The following is a 23,474-nucleotide window of genomic DNA, read 5'->3' on the forward strand; positions in this document are numbered from 1 at the left end:
CCATCAGGAGGAGAAGTGCTCCATCTGCAGTCGAGTCCTTTTATAGATTTCTCTTGTGTATTATATTTTAGACAGCTTAAGATACACAGGGAAGGAAGAGAGAGAGAGAGAGAGAGAGAGGATGACACGCAGCTGAGGGCCACAGGTGGGAATCGAGAGCATGAGCGGTGGAGCAAGGACTCCACATGCGGTACCAGCTCTACCAGATGAGCTACCAGAGCACCTGATCACCTGTGGTTACTGACTCGGAGACCATTAGAGCTGCACAGAAAGAGCCACATTCACAGGGTAAAAATACTCAAGTAAAAGGTACATTTAGTATGAAGACTATCAGCAAAATGTACTTATTTGGTGGAGCCGGATTTGCAACTTTATTTCCTGGTAGTTATAGCCAAATAACAATGCACCATTAAAATTTGGTTGATTTTTGTTTGTCAAATCTTAATATAAAAAATAATTGTGTGAAATAAATGTAGTAAAAGTACAATATTTCCTTCTGAGATATCTAGTTGGGTAGAAGTCTACAGAATAGACTCAAGTACTGGAGTAAATGTGGACTACTTACATCCCACAACTGGAAATAAAGTGAATTGATCTATTTGTGAATTAATAGTTTGTAAAACAAAATACTGCAACAAAAATAATAGACAATTAATCAACTCAAGGGAATTGAATGTAGAAGTATGTTCTGTACAGATTAGTTAGACAAAATACAAACACGTTGTGATCAAAACTGGACCTGCACTGACCCAATTGAGCCATCAACAGATTGGTTTTATTTATGGATTTACAGACACAAAAGTACCCAAAAAATGATCCCTGAGTGCTGACAGAGAACAGACTCTCTCACGCAAAGACACTATCATATGAAAGAGGACCTTCTGGTCATTAACTGAGAGGCAATTTACTTGAGTGAATAATCATGCAAAGTGTATCTGATAACACAACCAGAGCGCAGGGCCAATCAGCAACATCCAGAAGTCTAATCAGCAGCAGTTTAGTGGAGTATTAAAGTGCTTCATCTCACTTTGTCCAAATCAGATCAATGGTGTCTGCAAATAACTTTCAGTTCAACATTCATACTTTTTCTTTCAGTGTCCTTCAAATCTACAAGATTCTTCTTGGAATAAAAATCAGATCAGGTTGCTTCCTTTGCCCTTAAATTGGTGTCACCTTCCAAGCAAACGCCGTGGGTTTTTAAATATCGCAACACAGGGTTTTTATCCCTCCAAGTTTCATCCAAATCAGACCAGAGATACCAGAGATGCAGCCTGTAAAACTGAGCTGAAGTCAGTCTTCATCTCTCAGCATGTAGTAATTCAGCACAATGACCTCCAGAGGACGCTGTGGGCTTGAGAGTTTGTTAATACAGAAACATAAAAGTGGGCTGCTGACTATAAAACACAATATACATATATCGGAAAAAGTATGCATATATATATATGTATATAAAAGATGAATGAAGCAGAAACCAAATGAATAAAAAATATCAACAACTGTCTAAAACAACCACAGCCTTAAAAAATAAATACAAAAGATAGATAGGACTAAAAACAACAATAAAAATAAGAAAAATTGACAAAACAAGAAGGACAAAACTTTGATAAGCTTAGGCTATAAGCTGTACAGTGACAATAACAGCCGGATGTATCATTAGGAAAGCTGCAGCCAGTTTATTGAAAATTGAATGAAAAATAAGGTCCATATAAAGACAATAGGAGAGGAGTAGGCAGTAATTATGCATGTCGCTTAGTGAGAACTGCAGAATACTGATGTCGGCTTACAGATGGTAAACAAGAGTTATGATGATAAATGAGAAATAATGTACATTTAGGCCTTCAGCTCATCAACACAACACACACACACACACACACACACACACACACACTGATATATATCAGATATAATCTAAGCAAAAAAACCAAACATTTGAGTCAGGTTGTGTGTTTAAAGCCTTGTGATATTATATATGATATACACGTCACTGTACATACAACAGGAGGAGGGTGCAGTTTGTCATCATTAGGGAAAGCTGCTGCCAGTTTGTTGGATATTTTATTTAAAAAAAGTTCCACATCACTATGAAGACAATAGGAAAGGAATAGGAAAGTAATTATGCTTCCAACTTAGTGAGAACAGCAGAATACTGATGTCAGCTTACAAAAGTGACAATGCAGTGATAAATGAGAAATAATGCACATTTAGGCCTTCAGTTCATCAACACAACACCCACACTGATAGTGCCATCATCATCCATAATCTAAGCAACAACAAAAAAACATGTGAGTCTCATTGTGTGTTTAAAATCTTATGATAGTTAGGATAAAAAAAAAAAAAAAATGTGACCGGAAGTCTTATTTTGCTGGCTGAATTTGTCAACAGTGGCTTTATTGTGAAAGTACACCCGGAAGCCATGTTGAATGAGTAAGGGTAACTTGACAGCGGTCGACCGGCCGAAGTCGTCGGGACTGAGGAAAGACTTTACCGCCGCTGCAGCAGCAGCTCCACCCCCCCACTCCCGTCCGGTTTTTAAAAAGGATAAATTTAACAAAATAACACACAAGTTTCTCGCGGGTTTACCCAACATTTAACGGCCGCGGATTCAGCCGTTTTACTTTCCTTTCTCTCAGCGGTGTTCAGACTGTTGGTTACCCCCGCGGCTGGCGGTTAGCATCGGTTACCGCTGCTAAACATGGTGGCCTGTAGGCAAGAAGAAGAAGAAGAAGAAACGAGCCCAGTTTTGGGGATTTTTGTGAGGAATTTTTTTTAAAGGCACTTGGACGGCTGTGACTGTGAAACACCGCTGCTCCGGACACATTACTACCCTCCTTGTTTTTGTGTTTTTTGTTAGTTTTATCTGGCGGTTGCCGGACTTCGACGTTGAGGGGTTGCCTTTCTGACACAAGCAAGCAGCGGACCAGCACCGTCCGTGTTCTGTGGACCGGGGATAAATTGTTCTTCAGAAGTTGTCACCAGGCCGCCTGAAAGTTATTTTTTTTTTTGGGGGGGGGGGGAAAAAGTAGTAAAAACATGCTTTCACGTGTGGAAAAACGCATCAAATAGCAGCACGGGTTTGTTTTATGACTGTTGTGTTGATATCACGGATGTCTTGACACTCACATAGAGATGAACTGGTGCACAAGTGCTGCTAACTGGAACTATTTTATCCTCTGAGATAGTTTCTAAAAAAAGCCCCCCTTGTTTGAGGGGTTGATTCATTGTTAATCTCTGGATTATTATGGATTATTATTATGGCTTAATCCAAACCACGCCAGGCCTGGAGTATTGGGAATAACTGCTGATATTCTGATGATGATGATGATGATGATGATGACAGAGAAAAGCGATGGTTTCCCTTCGTTATGATTTTGAGTAGAGAGGAGTTAATTACATGGAGACTCGCCTGACATGCCAAGGAAGGAGTTGCCACTACCTGAGGGTTGGGAGGAAGCCAGAGACTTTGATGGCAAAGTGTATTACATTGACCACATTAACCAGTGCACCAGCTGGATCGATCCCAGAGACAGGTAGGAGTGTGTGTGTGTGTGTGTGTGTGTGTGTGAGAGAGAGAGGAGCTAGAGATGTTGAAGATGGGTGACCTTTAACCTCCTGCAGATGATCAAAAAAAATCACCTATCCTGTTAAAATAATAGAAATTTGACTTATGCATAACACTACAAGGGCTGTAGGAGATTGGCAATACTATGCACTTATACAGAGCATATTCATGTGTTTATACTTAACACATCAAAATGAATACATTTTACTCCCCTGTTTATCATCATAACACACACATTTATTGCTTTTATTTTATAAGTCAACTAGAGCCGCAATTATCAGTTGATTAATCGATTAATTGCCAACTATTTTGACAATCCATCATCATTTTTGAGTACATTTTTAAAGAAAAAATGTCCAAATTTTCTGATTTCAGCTCCTCAAATGTGAATATTTTCTAGTCTCTATAGTCCTCTATGCCAGTAAACTGAATATATTTTATTCCATATTCTACCCAAAAAACACATTGGACAGATTGTTGCACCTGTTGTCAGTCCCTCATTGCGATTGGCAGCAGGACCATAGATCCCAATCAGCAGAGACGACATGAGAGCAAGGAGAAATCAAACGTTGCTTGATGTTCAAAAGACTCAAAGGAGGCTTTTGAACAAAAGGAGAATAATTTCTAAAAGGCAGTTATTCATCCTTGCTCTGCTTAATAGCTGGAAATAGTACAGAGAGTGCCAGCAGACAGATGTTTTGGTTCTCCATCAGCATCTTCTATACTGATGAAACTGCAAATTATAATGTTAGTAAACAGACTCTGAGAGTGTGGTAGTGTACATTATGGCCCGGGAGTGACTGGAACAATTAATAGATTATCTCAATAGTTGCAGAAAATAGGTTCAGATAAGGATAAAACTCCAAACACCAAGTAGAGCAGCAGTGATGACGGATTAAGATGCTGAATGATACCCCTCTTACACCACAGACCCACGTTCGGCTCGTTTATCTCACTGAAACCAGTATGACTGTCACTAAACCTGATGACCTGTCACATCCCTTTGTCAAGCTGTTTACACAAGATGTACAAATGGGACATAATGTGAAGCTGTAAACAATGTCACACGAATATTTGCTCTTGGGCTTAGACTACATGCAAATATTCTTGTGACATTACAACGTCTTAGACTGTCTCTGTAATATGTAAATATCAGTGAAGCCTTATCTTTGTCTACATCACAAGTTTATCTACAGACTAGTAATAATTATAATTTGTCTTCTGAAGAATATTGTGAGTCTCTCTTGTTTACAGACAGGTGATTATGAGAACAAGTGATGGTGAAGGAAAAAGTCAATTTTCAAACAAAACTATTTGATGTTAATTATCTTCTCAAATGTGAGAATTTGCTTCCTTACTGTTAGAGCTTTCCCAAACACCATTGTTTGAGCTTCAGAGCTTCAGTAGTAATCAACCACATACCCACCCAACAAACAAACATCTAATAGTCGAATATTTGGGTCCAGCCCTGCTAACTTTATAGTGAGTTGAATATCTTTTGGGGTTTTGGACTGTTGGTCGGACAAAACAAGACATTTGTAGGTGTCGCTTTGGGCTGTAGGAAACTGTGATGGACATCTTTCACTTTTTTAAATAATAACTAAAAGACGAACTAAAGACTAACTGACAGGCAGTAAGTACTGTCAGCTGGTTAATCACTGGACCACCAAGCAACTCATAAAACATGCAGGACTGACAGATAAACAGATACAGCATATGAATACAGAAGCTGTAGGCAAGGGACCAAGATTTTGACATCAGAGGCGTTCTGTTTTCCATTTGTAGTCCGAGTCGTATTGACCAGTCATGTTCGAGCGAGCTTTGGTTGCATGCAGTCCATGTGGAGTGCAAAAGAGGCAGAACACACTGGCTGAATTGCAATCTCTGGCTATCATCTGATAGATTTTTTATTTGTTTTGTTTTTAATTTAGCTGCATTCATTGCTAATCAGAAGACGAAGTCTTAGCTTAGAAATGTAGCCAGCACATATGTGTTTTCCAGATATCTGCTGGCTACACTGGAAGCCCCAAAACATTGGCTGGCGCCCACAGAGGCTGAATCGTCATCAGACGATAGCTGATGGGCTCGAAGATTGAGAAAGTCTGAGGGATGAACAGCAGAATAATGATGAGAGGAAGTCTTAATGAGAACTTGACTTGCCTGCAGAAATGATGTCTGTTTTTTGGAACTACAGTCTGTTTGAATTTGAGTTAGAAATTCGACCTTGAAGCTGGGAGTCCCCGACATCCTTTTAGTGTAAAATGCATAAAGAAGATTTTGGGTTGTGATAAACAAGGTGTTCCTTTTCACAGCGTGCTCTGTTCATAAGTGATGTCTCATTAGCCCTGAAATAGGAGACGGGGAATAAACAGAGGGCAGGACTTTCTCTCTCTTGCTCAAACCATTAGAGGAAGAACGAGCTAGAATTCACAGGAACAACTCTCAAGAGTCGGTACCTTTTAGGAAATATCCCAGGTAATTATTTATACTTTGATTCATATGTGTTTCTCCGCCGGCTTTATTTTGTATGTCCTGTATTAACACATCAATAGGAACATGAATTGACATGTTAAAGCACCATGCCAATAACCCTACCAGTTAGCAACAAATCATGTTTATGTTACCATAGCATAGCATTGTTTTTGGTTTCATGCCTTCCAGCCAGCCAATGGTTTCCGCTCATTTTACTGCAGTGTGATGTAAGAATAAACCTACAGACTTAAATCTCTCTGAGCTATATTGTGAACAGCAAGGGATAACTTCTAACCAACCAGGAAACAAACAATAAGCAGCACACATTAATGCTGGGAAATTTATAATGTAATTTGGTTTTAGGACACCCTAACATTACTATTACAATAAAAATGCAACTTGAACAAATAAATAAAACTGACTAAATGTTGAAATGATGAGTGTGATGGATTACAACATCTCAAACAAGTTTCAAGTGGAACCTCCATATAAAATGTATGGACTGTTTGGAAGTCACACCCACCATAGTGAAATCAATGGAAGCCAGTTGCTTCCCCGGGAACACTATAGTGAAATGGATGAAGGCCTTTCAGCCTTTCTGTCTGCTTTCAGACAATTTGGAGGTGGAGATAACAATCACACCACAACGTCCTTTCAGTAGCTTTTCTGGGGGTTTTCGATCGTATCATGTGATTTTCACTTAAAATAATTTTTAAGGCCTTTTTTGATTTTGCCGTCTGTGTCCGACAGCTTAACAACAACCTGGTTGAGGAGCTTAGGCTGGCAAACCCCCCCAGCTGTCATCCTTTTTAATACTTTATGAAAAAGTCCTGGGATAATTAGTTGGAAACTACTTTGGCTATTGTGTAAAATACACTTGATCAGTTAGTAAGAAGGTGGTTGTAACTCTTAGTCCAAAATATAATCAATTTGACACAAGTTCTGTTGCAATTTTTTTTTATAAATACGTATAAAGTTATATATGTAGTACTGAATAAGTGATAGATTTAGGTAAAGATTTCTCTAAAATGTTCCACATATTTAAAAAATACAGAATACTTAATTTAGTTGGTTAAAGTCGGTCCAAACAAGCCAGATGCACTGATTGGCCATAAAAAAAGATTCCTGAGTTCCTGAGTTATTTTCTTCTTCGCTGTTTTTTCTCCCAGGGTACATCCTGCTCATTTACATTCCTGTAATTAGAAATCAGGTCTGGAGGTGTGAGTTACCTTTTTTTCCCCCTCTCTCTCTTCTAGAAATCCAGCAGTGTAATAGGCTTAGAGTACCAAGCATGCAGCACTACACGACACAGTCCCGCCTGTACAAAAACACAGTGTAGAGGGGAGGGCAGATTTTCACGGGGACTCGTTTTTCATCTTTACCAGTTACTTAAGACCCCTCGGACTTTGACACCAAATCCCTTTAATGGCTTATGTCTGGAATTCTGGAGGCTTAAAGGTTGTTTCTTTTTCTTTTCTGTGTGACGGTTTGGTGTGAGAGAACATGGTAGACTTTTGTTTCTGTATTTGACACATTTTATGTATGTAGTTGATGCTGTTATCCACAGCGACGATGACTCAACACTACAGGCAAACGACCAAGAGTCCCAGTCATTATCCTCTAACAATATTCCTCTGACTTTAGCTGTGCTGTCATGTGAATTCCTCTCAGGGCCGTTAACTCTAGTTTTACATATGTGGCAAAATGACTCCCATAAAAATATCATGAAATTATAAAATTGATCTGCTCACGTAGGTTAGATTATTTATTTACTTTTTGCATACTTTTATATCAAAACAGGACCAATGGTCTCACGTTTTGTGTTTTATCTAATGACAACAATCTAAAGCACACATTTCTCATGAGATAAGAATGTGTCATGATACCAGAATTAAAATTTTATTGTGTCTGTTCGTGTCACACTGGTACTATGATGCTGGACTGTCTTAGATTAATCTTTGCACTGTCTGCATTGCGGTTGGCTAATAATATGTTTTTTGATTAATAAGTTAATTGCGTAGTTTACAAAAAGCCCCAAAAATATCTGGAGCCAACAAACATTTGGTAACCTGTTCAGTTGAATTTCCAGAAAATATACTGTATCATCCATATCCATATTGCACACTGATAGTCTGCATATTGGATCCTCTCTGATGTGATGTTTAGTCATACTCATGCGTTGCTGTAATTGTCTCATTGTTGTCTTTCAGTCCAGCCACTGATATATTCAGATGTCAGTCACCTGTGCTGTGTACCAATGTGACATTCTGTTCAGGTCATTGTGTTTTATATGGCAGCAACTCTAGTTTAAATTTCAGACCTGATCATTGTGCCACGAATCATCAATAGTGGCACACAGTGAACTGTCATGGAATTTAAGCAAACAAAGTGAAATGATAAATATAATAAGAGATGTTGCTGTCTAAACAGTGACAGGTGCAATTAGAGACTCTCTCTCCTTTTAGTGAAACCTCTCTGGTTGCTTTACACCTAGGCATTTAGATGTAGCAAGAAAGCACAGAAACCTTCCCAAACAAAGTCCTTAAAAAACACACACATTCCTGAAACACACGACGTGAAGGACCGAGCAGCGCGCAGACTCGCCAACCAAAGGCCTGATTCATCTGAAATCCCTTTCACTGCTTGCCAAGGTGCACAGGGTCAAAGTGCAGCGTGAGGCCCCGCAAACTGTTAACTAGGATCTGAACAGAGGCTGGTTCGCACACCGCTGCAGTGTAGTTTTTTTTAATACGTAACCAACCATGTTATAACTTATTTATGTGTGGCAGCTCACAACAACAGCATTAATACAGACCTGAAAGTGGTTTCCCAAAAACTTGGAATGTGTAGTCAGACGGCAGTCATCAGCACAATAAGAGCACATTTCACAGTGTGGTTTTTTTCTTGTGTGCAAAAATAAGAACCTCTCTGCAAATGCACATTTTTTATATCTATTCTTTTCTCCGGTGCAGCTCTGATTCACACCCCTTCAACTGAACTAGTGCTGAAACAATTAGTCATTTAATGGCTTAGTTAATACAATTCATTAGATCTCTTTTCATTATTTTAAACACCCATCTCCCATTATCTCTTTCTTTAGTTTTTTTTGCCACTTCTTATCACGTGATCACAGCCACGCTAAACTACCACAACAAAACATTTATTACATTACTGTCAATGCAGCCAAAAGCAGCCAATAAGCCAACACGTATGTCCAATTAGTATTGTACAGATATGTCAGGAATTAAATGGGCACATGACATATAATTTGTCAAATAAAACTGCTAAATATTCGAGATTCCAGCTTCTCCAATGTGAGCAGTTTTTCATACATCATTATATACTGACCTTTTAAGTTAAGTGACTGGAGGATGATACTGGGAGCTGTTGGAGCTCACACTTGTCCCTACTTTCTAAAATCTAGACTAAACAAGCCATTAAAAAAATATCTAGATAGATCAGTAATTGAGGTAGTCATTAGTCGCAGCTCTAATTTGAACCAAAGACAGTAGTGCACGTGTTTTTTCTTTTTCCTGCCTCATTTACAGATACAGAAACATTTCTATTCTCTTCAGTGCTGGGATTTTACTGAAGCTATACTTCACTGCAGGGAAGAGGAGGCAGACAGTTAAGACTGCTAAAATATTTCCCGGTATTGAACTTAGTTGTACTTACTGAAAAAAACTTTAGTTTGATCAGTTATTATGCCACAGGAGTAAGAAAAATACAACAAACAACAAATAGAACTGTAAGGATGTCACCTATACTTAAGGTTTTCCAGTGTATTTTTCCTTAAAGGTTGTTAGTTCGTAGTGGTTAATCATAGTTTGTATTACCTCGTATTACCTTGCTGGCATTTCACGGGACTGATGAGTATCGACATCTGCTGTTTGCTTCACATTACAATGTCAGCAAAAAACCTTTTTGCACCTGTTCAGCCTCAAAACATTTACAGTCCTGGTATTTACATAATGCTATTACCCACAGAAATGTTGCACGAGTGCAGTAAATGAAATAAGCTTTGATTCCTACATCACAAGGGCTGCAAGCAACCAGTTGCAAGGAGGCTCAGAGCCATTGTTCTCTGATGATATTTTTGTGAAGTTTTAAATGATCATCGATGAGAAGAGAGAGAAGGAACATGAAACTGAGGATCAGTCAGCTTTGAATTTACTGCTTCAGTCATGTGAAAATTTCCATTATAGTCTGCACGTTAGGAATGAAGAAAGACAGCTAGTCTCATTTTGACACAGACGGCTTTATGTGTGTGTGTGTGTGTGTGTTTTTTAATCTCGTCCTGCTCGAGGCCCTCAGAGGAAGTGTAACACATATCTGATGTTCTTTATTTGAATAGCTAATGTGCCTGCAACTGTACTGAACTTCCAGATTGTAGTGCTGATTTCATGCGAAATTGTCTATTACAGGCAATGATTTTTAACATTCAACCCTCATTTTGCCGCTTGTTAATTTTTCTAAACAACCATTGCTTAAAGTACAGTAAAGAAAACAACATTTTTTTTCATTAACAGGATGTTCTGTTCTGTTCTGTTATGCAGTCTCATTTAATAGGTGGGTATTGGCTCCTAAAACATACTCAGCATGCTAATCTTTCTGCAAATGAGTCAAAATTTAAACAAAACAGGGAACAAAAGACAGAAAAGAAAAGAAAATCCCAGGTTATTGGTTTTTTTTTAAGCCAAGCTGCCTATGTAGCCCTTATAAAATGCAATATCATTTATCCACCCTTGCAGTGACGCATTGAATTCATGTTGTCAGGGTAAAGGAATGTTATCTGCTAGATAACACGCCGTCACTGGTGTGAGGAGGGTAATGTGCAGAAAAACTGAGCCAGATCTTTGCCATCATTTGTCATTTTTTCCGATAACATTTTTTTATTCATCGTAAAAAAGCATAATTTTATTTGGTTGCAGTGAGAGTTAAGCATAATGGATTATACTGTGAGCATGTGTATGTGTGATTGTTTTACTACTGGACCTTGAGCGCCTATGAAATGTAGTTGGAAGCCTCATAACTCGACTTGAGGAATTTATATGGTGCTCTGAATGAAAATTTCTCTGCGTTGTCGTCTGACTCACCGTTCAGATATGCAGCCTGCCTCCCTGTGTGTTTGCACTCTGCCGCACGCTTTGTCAGTTTGCATTAGAGCACTGGGGCCCGGCTAGGCTGTTTACCTTGGTATGTGAAACCTGGAGGTCGGGGTGTGTGTGTGTACTGGGCTTTGGCTGATATAGAACCAGTATTGATATCCTGGAAATTAATTTTTGACCACTTTGATGCCAAAAACATCAGAAGAATTCTGTGTTTTCCTCACAGAATTTAAGCTTCTTAAAAAGCATGCAGACCATCATGTGACACGCTCCACTGAAACCCATACTTATTAATTGGTGGGGTAAGCAGTTATATAAGGCAGGGTTACCATAAGTGGGAGGATAAAGATCATCATCAGGTCTGTTGAAAATCACTAACTGTGGCTAATTTGCAGTAGAACTACATGTACAGAGAAAATAAAACTTTACTGCACACATTTTTGTTTTTATTTACCCTGGCTCTAGTCGAGTGGCCAATCTCTGACGGTCTGTGTGTATGCCAAGATCAGTGGGATTCCACAGGTACTTTGTGTGCGAGTGTGTGTGCGTGCTATGCATGTGAATGTTTTCACCAGTAACGCTTGACTAACCCACCAGAAAAATGCGTATGAGTGACATTGCAGCATTTGGACTGGTCAACCAGCAGTCAGTCCACATGGATGACTGGCAACACTGCAAGCAATCCATGTGACAACAGACTTTCTCATCTGAGCAATCTGATCCCAATCTGGTATCAAAGTTACCAACTTCAAATGAGTCTGTTATGGAGGCACTCAAACTTAACACGTCCCAGATATTTTGATAATCAGCATTTTGGGGGGAGTTTAGATCGTTCTGTGAAGTTTTTAATAACCAGAACATGAACTTAAAAAAATAACCATCCTGCCATTCCAACCAACTGAAAAAGGCAGTTGCTGTGTCTGTTGCTGACCTCCCTGTTGAATTTGCCTGTGTAGAGAGTAGTAGAGAAGAGTGTACAAGTACCAGAGCAAACAGTATTTCAAGCTTATTGTTGTCAAGATATTTCATATATTGCCATAATAGCAGGTTTTGTACATATTACCACATTAGCCATTAGCTTGAGCACTAAAGCAGTGAAGCATGTGAGACGCACTACAAGTGGCTATTGAATGACTGACAGTGAAATGGAGGCTGGGCCCGCCGCTGCCAGCTGGTCCTTCGCTCTGAGGGAAACTGTGACGGAGAGCGACGAGTTTAGGTCAGCGACTCCCCTCGGCTGGGCGATTATGGGATAGGATTTAATGGGTGAGAGGAGAGAGGAATCAAATAATGGGATGTGGATACCTAGCCAGCCAACCAGCCGGCTTTTTCTGGGATCAGCGGTTGGCAGAAGCCTCCCTGTCTTCCTGAGCTAAATTTAGAGCAGAGCTGAGGGGGTCTTCTCTGGGCCCCTTTCATTATTCATCAGCTGAAAAAGGACCCAGTTCAGTTTCTCTCTTCAGCAGTGAGTTGCTGCTCCGTGTTTGTGTTTATCTGCAGCCCCAAAACACAAGAGGCAGCAGACGAGAAAAGCCAAAGACAAGAGTCTCGCTTTTTACTCCGTTTGTTGTCTGTCATGATCAAATCAATGAGAGGTGATTTTCCTTATGTTTGTTTGTTCATCCAATTTAATATTTCACATACTGTTGATGGAGAGTTGAGGAGAACGATGTGTCAATACCGATACTAAATACTTTTTACTATACTTTAAAATCAGTCAAAATGGCAATCGCTGTTTCTCTCCTTGTTGTACTTAAAAAATATGTGATAAAAGTTAAACTATTCTTTGGTCACCCCTGTTGGTCCCTGGACCTCAGTTTGAAAACCACTGCCCTACTAAATAAAGGGCAGGATCAGTGGTGTTAGCAGGCTTCTCGTTTTTAGATTCTATAAACGGTGTCACTCAGTGTTGCCAACTCTTTCCCAATGGCAGACATCGAATATTTACTGTAAAAAAGTAAAAGAAAAAGCTCTCCAAAGGGAGGGAGATGGCCAAACAAACTATTCACGTATTTACAAGCTATAGGAACATCCTCTGGAATGAGTAAGAAAAAAGTGTCTCTGCTCCTACCTACACCGTTCTCCACATCTACTGTCGCCTGTGAGCATGTGCAGCATGTGTGGGAATCAATTACAATTTCATATTTATCGTATTTTCTTCAATGGTGTGAATAAGTCCCAAAATTGGTCGCTAAATGCTTTTTAGAAATAAGATTAGTCTGATGGCTAGTGATGGTTTATTACAGAGAAATGCTTTGCACTCTTTTGATATTTAATAAGTTATGAAGAAAGGTAAATGCTTCCTGGACATTCATGGCTACATAGCAGCTTGTCCCATTAGTCTGTGAAATTATTATGTCAGCTACAGTCACCACTAAACTAATGAAAAGTTTGTTATTAACACTAATGCAAGCTTCAGTGAATTGGTTTGCTTTTCTAGATACAGATTGATTTTCAAATTCTAAGAATAAAATGTTTTCTTTGTGTTTTGTGTAATGGAAAACAGTTTTCCCAGAATAGTTTATTGTCTTGCTTGGATTGGAGCAATGACCCTTTGGAAGAGTACTAATGGGACTAATGGTAATACTTCTATCCTATTTATATTCGATATTTCCTTTGATTTGTGTATGAATAAAGATTATAATAAGTCTTCTGAAGTCTAATCTTTGTATGGGACTAGAAGAACAAAGGATATGGTCTGGATCCTAATAGTTTAATGCAGTACACTGTTACAGTCCTAATTAATATCATATACCATTAGTTTTATCACATATTCCCTTCATTACATAGAAATCAGAGAACAACATGGTAGGATTAAAATGTTTAGTTGATCAGTTATGTCAAAGCAAAATGTAGAGGTGGTTAAATTCACCATCGTGGCTGCTGTGAAGTCGGTATAAGGCCGCTGTAAGGCCGGGGGTTGCCCCAGAAACCTCCAGGCGATGCGTCAGCCCTGCTTGTGGAATGCCACGGGCCGGTTTCCTCCTATTGTGACCGGGTAGAGGGACCCCCACCCTTCTCCTTTTCCCCCCTCAGAGGTGAATAGACGACTCAGTGAAACGCCAGACTACCCACCCCCTCCAGTCTCTCTCTCTCTCACACACACACACACACACTCTCACCCTACCTCCTGCTTTCACACAAACACAGTGAGCCAGGATGAATCCATGTTTTAGTTTGGTCATTATTCAGACTTCTAACCATGTGGGTCTGACACTGTTTGGTTTTGTTATAGCTGATCACAGATTTCTATGTATAACATCATTTTAGGGTTAATAAAGAATATATTAAAAAGAAAAAAAATTCAAATTGCTGTTTTTTCAACCGAAAGTCAGAAACCTCGAGATATCCAATTTGCTATCACAGAAGACAAATAGAACCAGAAAATTCTCACCTTTTTGAGGGGTTGTAACCAATTAATTTTTGCCCTTTCAACTATCAGAATGGTTGGCAATTAATTTTATGTTGTAAGATATATCACTTTGTAAAGTATAATCCCAATATAAACAAGAGATACCAATTTTTATACCTTCTCCATACTGATCCAATACCCTAATGTTGCGTATCGTCTGATAGTGAGTACCGATCTGATACATGTACGTTAAAAAGTTTTATTTGGGCAAGCTTTTACTATACTACGCCTGTATGATTGCTGTCATTGTTCTATGGTCTGGGTCGGGTTAAACCCTTTGTCAGAGTAAGGGCGGGTGATGATTTGGCAATCCTGGGGAGAAAAACGGTGAACGAGACACTTCTACAGGAAAGTAGCAGCGTTCCATTTTAGGGGTGCACAGATGTTTACTTGTTGAAACCCGAAATACTGGATTTTAGGCAGTATTGGACCGATTTGTGATACTCTGTATCAGAACAACTTTAATGTAAACAATACATTTTAGTGAACCGTCATGTAGATTTGTACAGTGATAACTTTCTGCTCCCTGAGGGAAGGTGTCTACCCATAATGCCTATGCATTAATAACTCATTTAATTGTTGCGCTGTCTTGATGATGACTTTTAGGGTTTTGTTGTTGTGGATTCAGCACCCAGCCGTACATAATGTATCCGAATGTTCTGATTCATTAACATCATTTTGTGGTTTAGCAGTGATTTGTAAAGAGTCACACTGAGCTGCTGCCATTCATTACAGTCATTACGTTGTTAATGTGTCAATCATTTTTCATCATCAGTTGAAAGTTTGAAGGCAATGTGTGAAAATAGGGACGCTTACCGATCCTCGTGGAGCTGACAGGGTCTTGAAACAGTTTATTAAGTCTGTCAAAACATAGATAAAAGGTGTTTTTTTAATTTACAGTAATGTGAAACACAGATAAGCAGCAGCTAATACCTGGCATATTTGCTTCATAATGACTGAAAGCATGAATTACTTTCAAATTGCCACTGATCAGCAGTTGTTTGTGAACTGCACAGCACAGTTTTGTGGTGACAGAAATATGAACATGACCTGTGACAGCAGTCGGGTATGTGAAAAAGCTGGTTTCACATGTTCATTAATTATCAAGTGTCACACACTTTACGCATTGCATACTTTACCTGATGTTGTTGTTTTTGTATTTTATATCAATAGCTATGAAATATGAATTTGGAGTTAAAAGTTTGGATAGTTAGTTTATTGTCAGGTTAATTATGACATAGTTTCTGTTGTCTCACTTTGTCTGCTTTGTTGAATGTGAGAAAGTTAATGTGAGAGAGTGTTTAGAAGGTTCAAATGAGATTGTGTTGTTTTCACAAACACATGCATGTACATGTATCTTCCATTGGAGATATTACAGATAGGGTTGCAACAGTATTAGGGCTGGGTATTGTTAAGAACCTTATGATTCGATTCGATTTTGATTCTTTAGGTCACAATTCGATTTCGATTCCATATTGATTTAAATGCTTCGATATCGATTCAATAATAAGTAGAATTACACAAATAATTCATTAGAGTACCTGTTGATAATTTTAAAAGCTTCGGGAAGGCGACTTCCGTCATGTGTTTGCATGTTGGTATGGCGTATCATGGTTCGAGTGTGTATGCCATCTTCTTAAAACCCCCGTTTTCCACGACACCGTACAGTCGTAGGTCCTTACATATGAAGACGGCCACAGACTCCGTTATCTTCTGTGCGCGGGCAAAGTTTGGCGGCAGTTTGCAAAGGAAGGATCTGTCAAGTTGCTTCTGTTTTGAATCCACAGGTTTAGCCGCGGCTCAAGTGGTTGCACAACTTTGTTGCATTATTGCAGTATTTTAGTACTGCCTGGCACAGCTTACACACTACTTTACTTTTGTCTATTTCCTGTGTTCTGGGTTTACACTGGAATCCAAAATGACTCCAAACGTCTGCTTTTAAAGTTGAAGGCGCTGGTTTAACACTGCTGCTACCTGCTTCGGTTGCCATGTTGTTTGTGTGGTCGAGTGCGGCCTCTGTCCGTACAATGCAAGTCACACAAAGGTGTTGCTCACTGCGCCCCCACTGGCCAGGGGCTTGAATCGATTCAGAGGATTTAATGAATCGATATTGAATTGGGAAAAAATATATTTCAATGCAATGATGAATCGATATTTTTACCCACCCCTAAACAGTATGACATTTTCACGGTACAATAACCTTCTCAGAAAATATCACAGTTTCACAGTATGACGATATACAGTATGACATAGTTGTGGTTATTATTATCATCAATTACAATGACCCTTAAAGGAATGAAAGCAGGGGTTGAACAAATGCTTTATTCTATAATATGATACTGGTACACCGCTGCAACCCTAATTTAGACCAATATTATTACTTGTATGCAAAACTCAAGCAGTTATTTTGATAATTGATTATCCTGATATTAATTATGCTGAATAATGATTGTTGCTCTATTAAAACGGTGTGTGTTTTATTATTTTATGTGAACATATCTTGATAAAACATACATAAACATACCGGGGACATGTTCATATACATGTCACTCAATGTTGTGATTCATAATTGAGATGTCTCTCAGACTCACAAGGTCGGTGACGTTTGTTGTTCAAAGTGGAGACGATTCTGTTTCTGACTCTGTTTTCTGATTCTGTTTTCTTCAGGCAGACGAAGCCTCTGACGTTTGCTGACTGCATTGGGGATGAGCTGCCAATCGGTTGGGAGGAGGCGTACGACCCCGTCGTCGGATCGTACTATGTCGACCACAACACCAGTGAGTTTACTCTTTATTATGCTTACTGTTTGTCTCTTCATCCAACTACCCCTATTCAACTCAGTCCCATCTTTATTCTCACTTTTCACTCCTTATCATTCCTGTTCTTTGTCCATTCTTAAAGTATTTCTGGTACCTGTATCACTGATACATGTTTTTGTATTCTCTGTTGTGTTCTTCCTTTTCTCCAGAGAGCACCCAGCTGGAGGACCCACGGGCCCAATGGCAGCGGGAGCAGGAGTCCATGCTGCGGGACTACCTGGCTGTGGCCCGCGATGCGCTCAGTGCCCAGAAGGAGATCTACCAGGTGAAGGAGCAGAGGCTCCGCCTGGCACAGCAGGAGTACCGGCAGCTCAATGATGCGTGGAGGGACAAGTCGACGTCACAGACCAGCTGTGAGTACTGTAAATTTAGGGATTATTTTGGAAGTGAGAATTGGAAACACAGTGATGTAACACTACAATACTGTCCACAACAGAGGGAAAAGATCCCTCCCAGGAAGTCAAGGCCCACAGCTTTGTTAAACTACGAAAGTTAAAAGGTCTTCGTTTTCCTGAGTACATGATTAAAAACCAGACCAATGTGTGTAAACTGCACACTGGTCCTCCGGTGAGTCAAACAACCACACTTAACTTGCCTGTGTGTGGTTGTTTGACTCACCGGAGGACCAAAAGCACAGGTTGACTCCCTCATTACACCTATAATCACTCGAAATATTTATACATACATATGGATTTCAAGAGCAAAATTAAAGAATAAAGAGAGACAGCAAAGGGAAAAATGAAGAAAAAATGAAAAAAAACCTAAATTGAATTTTAAAAAAAAATATTTATATGAAAATAAAAATTAAATCAATGGAAAAAATGAAAATAAATAAATGAAAATAAATGTAATTAAATGGCAAACATAAAATAAAATGATAAACACAAGAACAAAAGATAGAAAATCAATTAATAAGATTATATGATAAGTGCAATGTAATACTGTTGCCTCTTTATGACCTACATAAAGAATCAAGACCATGGTTGTCTGTCTCTCGCTGGTGTAAAAAAAAACCAAAGAAGAAAAGGATATAAGGGTCTGTTCTTTAACACCTCTCCTTTCTCTTCATATCTTTCCTGCAGTGAATTCCAGATCGTCCTCGTCCAGCAAGTACGACCCAGACATCCTAAAAGCAGAGATAGCCACAGCCAAAAGTCGGGTAAGAGCCTCTCCTTCCTATTTCAACCATGTGACATCGCACTTGGATACCTTACATCTGGCTGATACCTGATCAACTAAACATAAACGTTTGTTATTAGGGCTACAACTAACTGTTTATTTCATCACTGATTAATCAGTCAGTGTTTTTTGTCCTTTAATCAATTAATTGTTTAGTTTAGATTGTATTGTAATATGTTTATTTGGTACAGACCCCAACAAACCTCACATCATGACTTCAATGGGTTTTTAGTGAAAATTTCACTATGGCAAAAATGATAATTTCCACACTAATTGTATTGCAATATCTGTCAAAAAAACAACACAATATGACGTTTTGTCAGGAAAAAATGGAAGAACCTTCAGGAAGAGCCACAGCGGAGGAATCCCTCTTCCAGGACGGAAAGACGACTTTCCTCTCAATAAGAGGACAGGGCACACACAGAGAGAGAGAGACAGAGAGACAGACAGAGAGACAGAGAGACAGAGACAGAGAGACAGAAACATACTGTAATAATAGTTCCAAACAGCATACCACCTCATACATTCACTCCTCCTGGCAGTGGATCAAATATGTAGTAGAGTCACCTACACCCAACACCAGTCACACACCCCCAAGTTCAGCAGTTTAATTGGTCTGAAACCACATGACCTCATATTCAACTCATTCTTGCCGTATCGGAAATGTGTGAATTCCACATAAGCTGCTGTTTTAATTGTATTTTTGTTTTAATACTACAAGTTATTTGTGTTTTAAGTTTTCAACTTAAGCTCAGTCTGGTGACATTCGATATTGTTCTTATTGTCAACAAATCTCACGAAAAGACCAAAACCAACACTTAAGGTATCTGTTATCAAGTATTATGTGTGTATCAAAGCCTGATATATCTTTTTCCTCTGTGCCATTGAGCTCCATTGTTGTCCAAACACTATTAAACATATCAAAGAGCCACACTGTTGCACTGACATGTTCCTTCATGACCATGAACACACACTGTAGTGTGTTATTTTGACTTAGTCCCACATGCCCTGCTGCAGAAAACACTCACTAGTGCACCAAATGTGGATTAATAGTCCCCAAAGAATGCACTATTAACTCCTCTCTGTGCTGAAAACTAAATCATGTAACCCCTCAGTAAAGACATATGAAGCTTGAGTATAAATACTTATTAAAGTATTTCTGATTCTGATTCTGAGTATCACAGACATGGTAGTCTCATGCGTTTGTTAGCAACAAAGAAAATCTAAGATATCACCAGACATTCTTTCAAATATTTCACAGTTTTTCAACAAGTTTTTCTCATGTCTGTCTCAGGTGAACAAGCTGAAGCGAGACCTGGCCTGTATGAAGCAGGAGCTGCTGTACAAAGAACAAGGCTTTGAGACCCTCAAAGAGTAAGTGTTGCATCCTGACATCCTCAAACTGATGCACTTTTTACCTGCCTTTGTACAGGGGGTATCCGTGGTTCATGTGTGCTCTCGTATTCACTCCTGGAATCTTTCCAGTCTTTCCCCCTGCACCTTGAATCCTGGCCGAAGGGCACGTTGACAGGTATATTTGTTGACAGCTGATTCTGGGATTTGATCCTCACACTTTATGCTACCAACGGCCCTCCTAATTTAATTTGACGAGCAAAGCAAGACAGTCAGAATCTGACTTGAATAGCAAGTGTGTGTGTGTGTGTGACCTTCCCTCAGTCTTTACAGTTTCACCTTCTGCCTGCAGAACACCTTACATTTACTGCTGAAACTCTGAGTGTTTGGTAGAGAGGGTTCTTATGCAGACCTGTTCTAGTTTGTCAGGACAGTCTACAGCCATCTCCTAAAGGTTAATGTAGTGTAATTATATATTTCCTTATTAGGAATTAGCTTTTTAAAGGTGTGAGTAAAATATTTGGTGCAGAAAGTTCAACAACTAGCACTGCAAGTAATAATTATTGCTATTTAAGTGAAATACGGCCATCAGAACTTGCCAGAAGCCCTAATGTGACATTTTCAAATGTCTTGTTTTGTCCTACAAGTAATCCAAAACCCAAAGAGATTCAGTTTAGAATGATATGAAAGAGTTTTGAGAAGCTTGAACCAGAGACTTTATGGCATTTTTGTTTAATAAGGTACTTGAGTGCATAACAAGTACTTTATAGCACCTTCTCCCTGTCAATTTCTTTAGTTTTGGCCATCCGTCCAGACTAACCCAGTGTTTTTGACAGCTCAAAAAAGGTCTCTAGAGTGGATCATTCTGAAATATCCATTGTGTTTTATTGTGGATGAGAAGAGTAGGCTTTGACCAAACCGACTGTCAGATTCTGACAGATTCTGATTCATATTTTTGCTGAATCCTGATTGGTTCATTTTCCCAACTCTGCCTTGCCCACTTCAAACCAGCGAGAGATCAGAGACTTAAAAAAAAAAGAAAATACAGAAATCTCTCATGTTCAAACTCCATCTCTCAGTAAGAAGCAACTTCCTGTCTCCCCTAGCTCTGTCTGTGATCACTTAATTTAGATGTCAATATAGACATCATTCATCTATATTCTTATTTATTGTCAGACAGAAACATAATGTCTGACCGACTTCTCAGTGCCACAGAATTAATGTTCACCTTGTCAACAGGTAGCAAATCACTGTTTATTGCTCATTTATTTACCTGACAACAGAAACAAAAATGTCAGTAAGAACAACTAAACCTTGAGTTTGACTGTATTAAAACACAGCACAAATGATCATGGAGAGGTAGAGGTGGACTAAATGTGGGTTTAACCATCCGACTGCTCCAACACGTTAACTCTTATCAGTTGTTTGGTGGTCTGCTGACAGAAAGTGGGCGAAGATGAAAAAATTTAGCGAATTTTCTTGTTCTTGATCCAATATAAAAGCATTTTCAGAAAAAGCAGACCCAGTGTGGATGTCCTCAGACATCTTAGTCAAATCTCTACCTAGCTCTTACCTTTAATTTGTTTTATCCTTATCTGTGACACATCACATAAATATCGTTGTACAGTAGAGATGAAGGAGTCAAGCCTTCTTGAAATGTTTGAACTTGTTGGAATTTGCCCTGTTAAACAGCATGTAAACAGTAAATGTGAATGTGTTGCTTGAACTGATGCAAGTTAGTGAGAGGCTTCGGTGCAGTAGGCTCGCTTATCACCTCAGTTATTGCCTCAGCATTATCACACATTCCATCCAATCATTAAACACTAACACCTCTATAAACGCACAAGTGGAACAACAGCTGAAGAATGTGGATTTGAAAGGAAACACCCCTTCTATCTGACCTACTTCTACACCCCAGAATATGAAGCTTTCTTTAGAAAAGTGCAAGGTGTAGCAGTGAGGCCGTCAGTCAAGAATCTTGATTTGTAAGGGATCCATTCTTCTATTTGTTCTTTATCTCTGAGGCCGAAGCCGTCTGTGATTTTGTTTTTGAAATTCACCACATTGGAAAGCCGGCATGCCGATCCGCTCTCGGTCAATGTTGAATTGAACAGGAATGTCCGGTCTGTTTGTCTTGCCTCACGCAGCACAGTGAGAGTGTCAGGAGGATTAAAGAGTAGCTGAGGCAGAGTGGTTGGACAGCATTCCTCCGTGACTTTCCTCTCCTGTTACAGTCATCAGACGGCGTTCAACAACCAATCACTGTTTGCCGAAATACGAATAGGCTTAGACTGGAATGCAGCCGAACACTCAGCTCCTGATAAGATTTCACAAAATACTGGTGTACAGGAGTTTTTTTTTTTTTTTAATGATGTTTTTTGATATGTAGTACAGAAAAGTGGCAATATAATACACTGTATGGACAAAAGTATGTGGAAAACTCTGTTCATATGATTTAGCGGATCATTTTAATCATGTAATTTATGTTATCGAATGCCATGATGGGAAGTGTTGGAGCTTGACCCACAATAGAGGCTAAAAGTCAGGATATCGCGGCCTCTGCTTTACAGATTTTTAACATATTTTGACCATTCTTTCTCAGTACCCCCTCTGTTTTATGGAAGTGTAGTACCAAATCACAGAAGAATCTCTTGAAAAAAAAAAAATCAGTCAGTGTATCATCTTTTTAAAAATATCAGTCTTCAATATTGATATCAGCCTCAAAAATACATGCTTTAGTATACTTAGGCCATATGTACTGTAACATATGAGGAGTTATACATGACAGGGCACAGCCTCTTCGGCCCAGAGGTGTGAATTTTACCATTTGAGGTCACAGGTCATCCAGTACCCAAACAGGGAGAGATTCAGTGTTTTGTATGAATACACTTCAGAATAGCAGATATTTTCTAAAACAGGAGCAGGAGCTCTGGTTGCCATGGTAATAGCTAGCTCCCCTGACCATGAAACCACAACTGTACCTAGTTAGTGCAAGAAAGAGACAATTTTTCTCATTTAAAACGTAAAATATACTATGGAAACTTTAAATTGTGTGACAGTGGTTAGTTAAATGTTTCGGCTTAGTGAGTCTCTGTCAAATGTCTCTCGCTCTCTCTGTTTTTGTAAAGCGGTCATTGTGATTTTAATTATAAAAAGGTTCATAACACCGTTTTCACTCAGCATAAGTCCACGTTTGAGAAGGACTTAGAGAGGATTACTTGTTCTCTCTGCCTGTTACAGATAAGTGCTTCGCTCCCTCCCTCACTTCCTCATTCTCTCTGTACCTTGTTTTCTCCTCTCTCTCTCTCTCTCTCTCTCTCTCTCTCTCTCTCTCTCTCTCTCTCTCTCTCTCAGTCCGAACCTCCCTCCCCCGCGTCCCTCTCTGAAGAATGTGGAAGGACCTGTTATTCAGATGCATGCATGACTTGCTGATGACAGGGTTTACATAGCTGATGCTGCCTCTGATGGCTGTTTCCTGCAGTGTCTATTCTGTCTGTTCTTCCTGCAGCAGCAGGGTCTTCCCAGACTGCCCACAGCTGAAAACAGGCTCTCATGTGTGTTACCTGGAAGCT

The 23,474-nt window shown here is 39.3% G+C and overlaps 1 protein-coding gene across 1 annotated transcript in view; it reads left to right on the forward strand.

Moving 5' to 3' along the window:
- Positions 1-2,427: 2,427 nt before the first annotated feature.
- Positions 2,428-23,474, forward strand: part of wwc1 (WW and C2 domain containing 1) — a 53,997-nt gene continuing 32,950 nt past the window's right edge. Inside the window, exons 1-5 of the mRNA XM_051400779.1 lie at positions 2,428-3,527; positions 17,219-17,328; positions 17,520-17,723; positions 18,453-18,529; positions 19,844-19,923. Of these exons, the coding sequence (XP_051256739.1) occupies positions 3,409-3,527; positions 17,219-17,328; positions 17,520-17,723; positions 18,453-18,529; positions 19,844-19,923 (590 nt within the window). The 5' untranslated portion in view covers positions 2,428-3,408. The remainder of the gene's footprint in view (positions 3,528-17,218; positions 17,329-17,519; positions 17,724-18,452; positions 18,530-19,843; positions 19,924-23,474) is intronic.

The sequence above is a fragment of the Dicentrarchus labrax genome, unplaced genomic scaffold (assembly GCF_905237075.1).
Source record: "Dicentrarchus labrax unplaced genomic scaffold, dlabrax2021, whole genome shotgun sequence".
Lineage (NCBI taxonomy): Eukaryota > Metazoa > Chordata > Actinopteri > Moronidae > Dicentrarchus > Dicentrarchus labrax.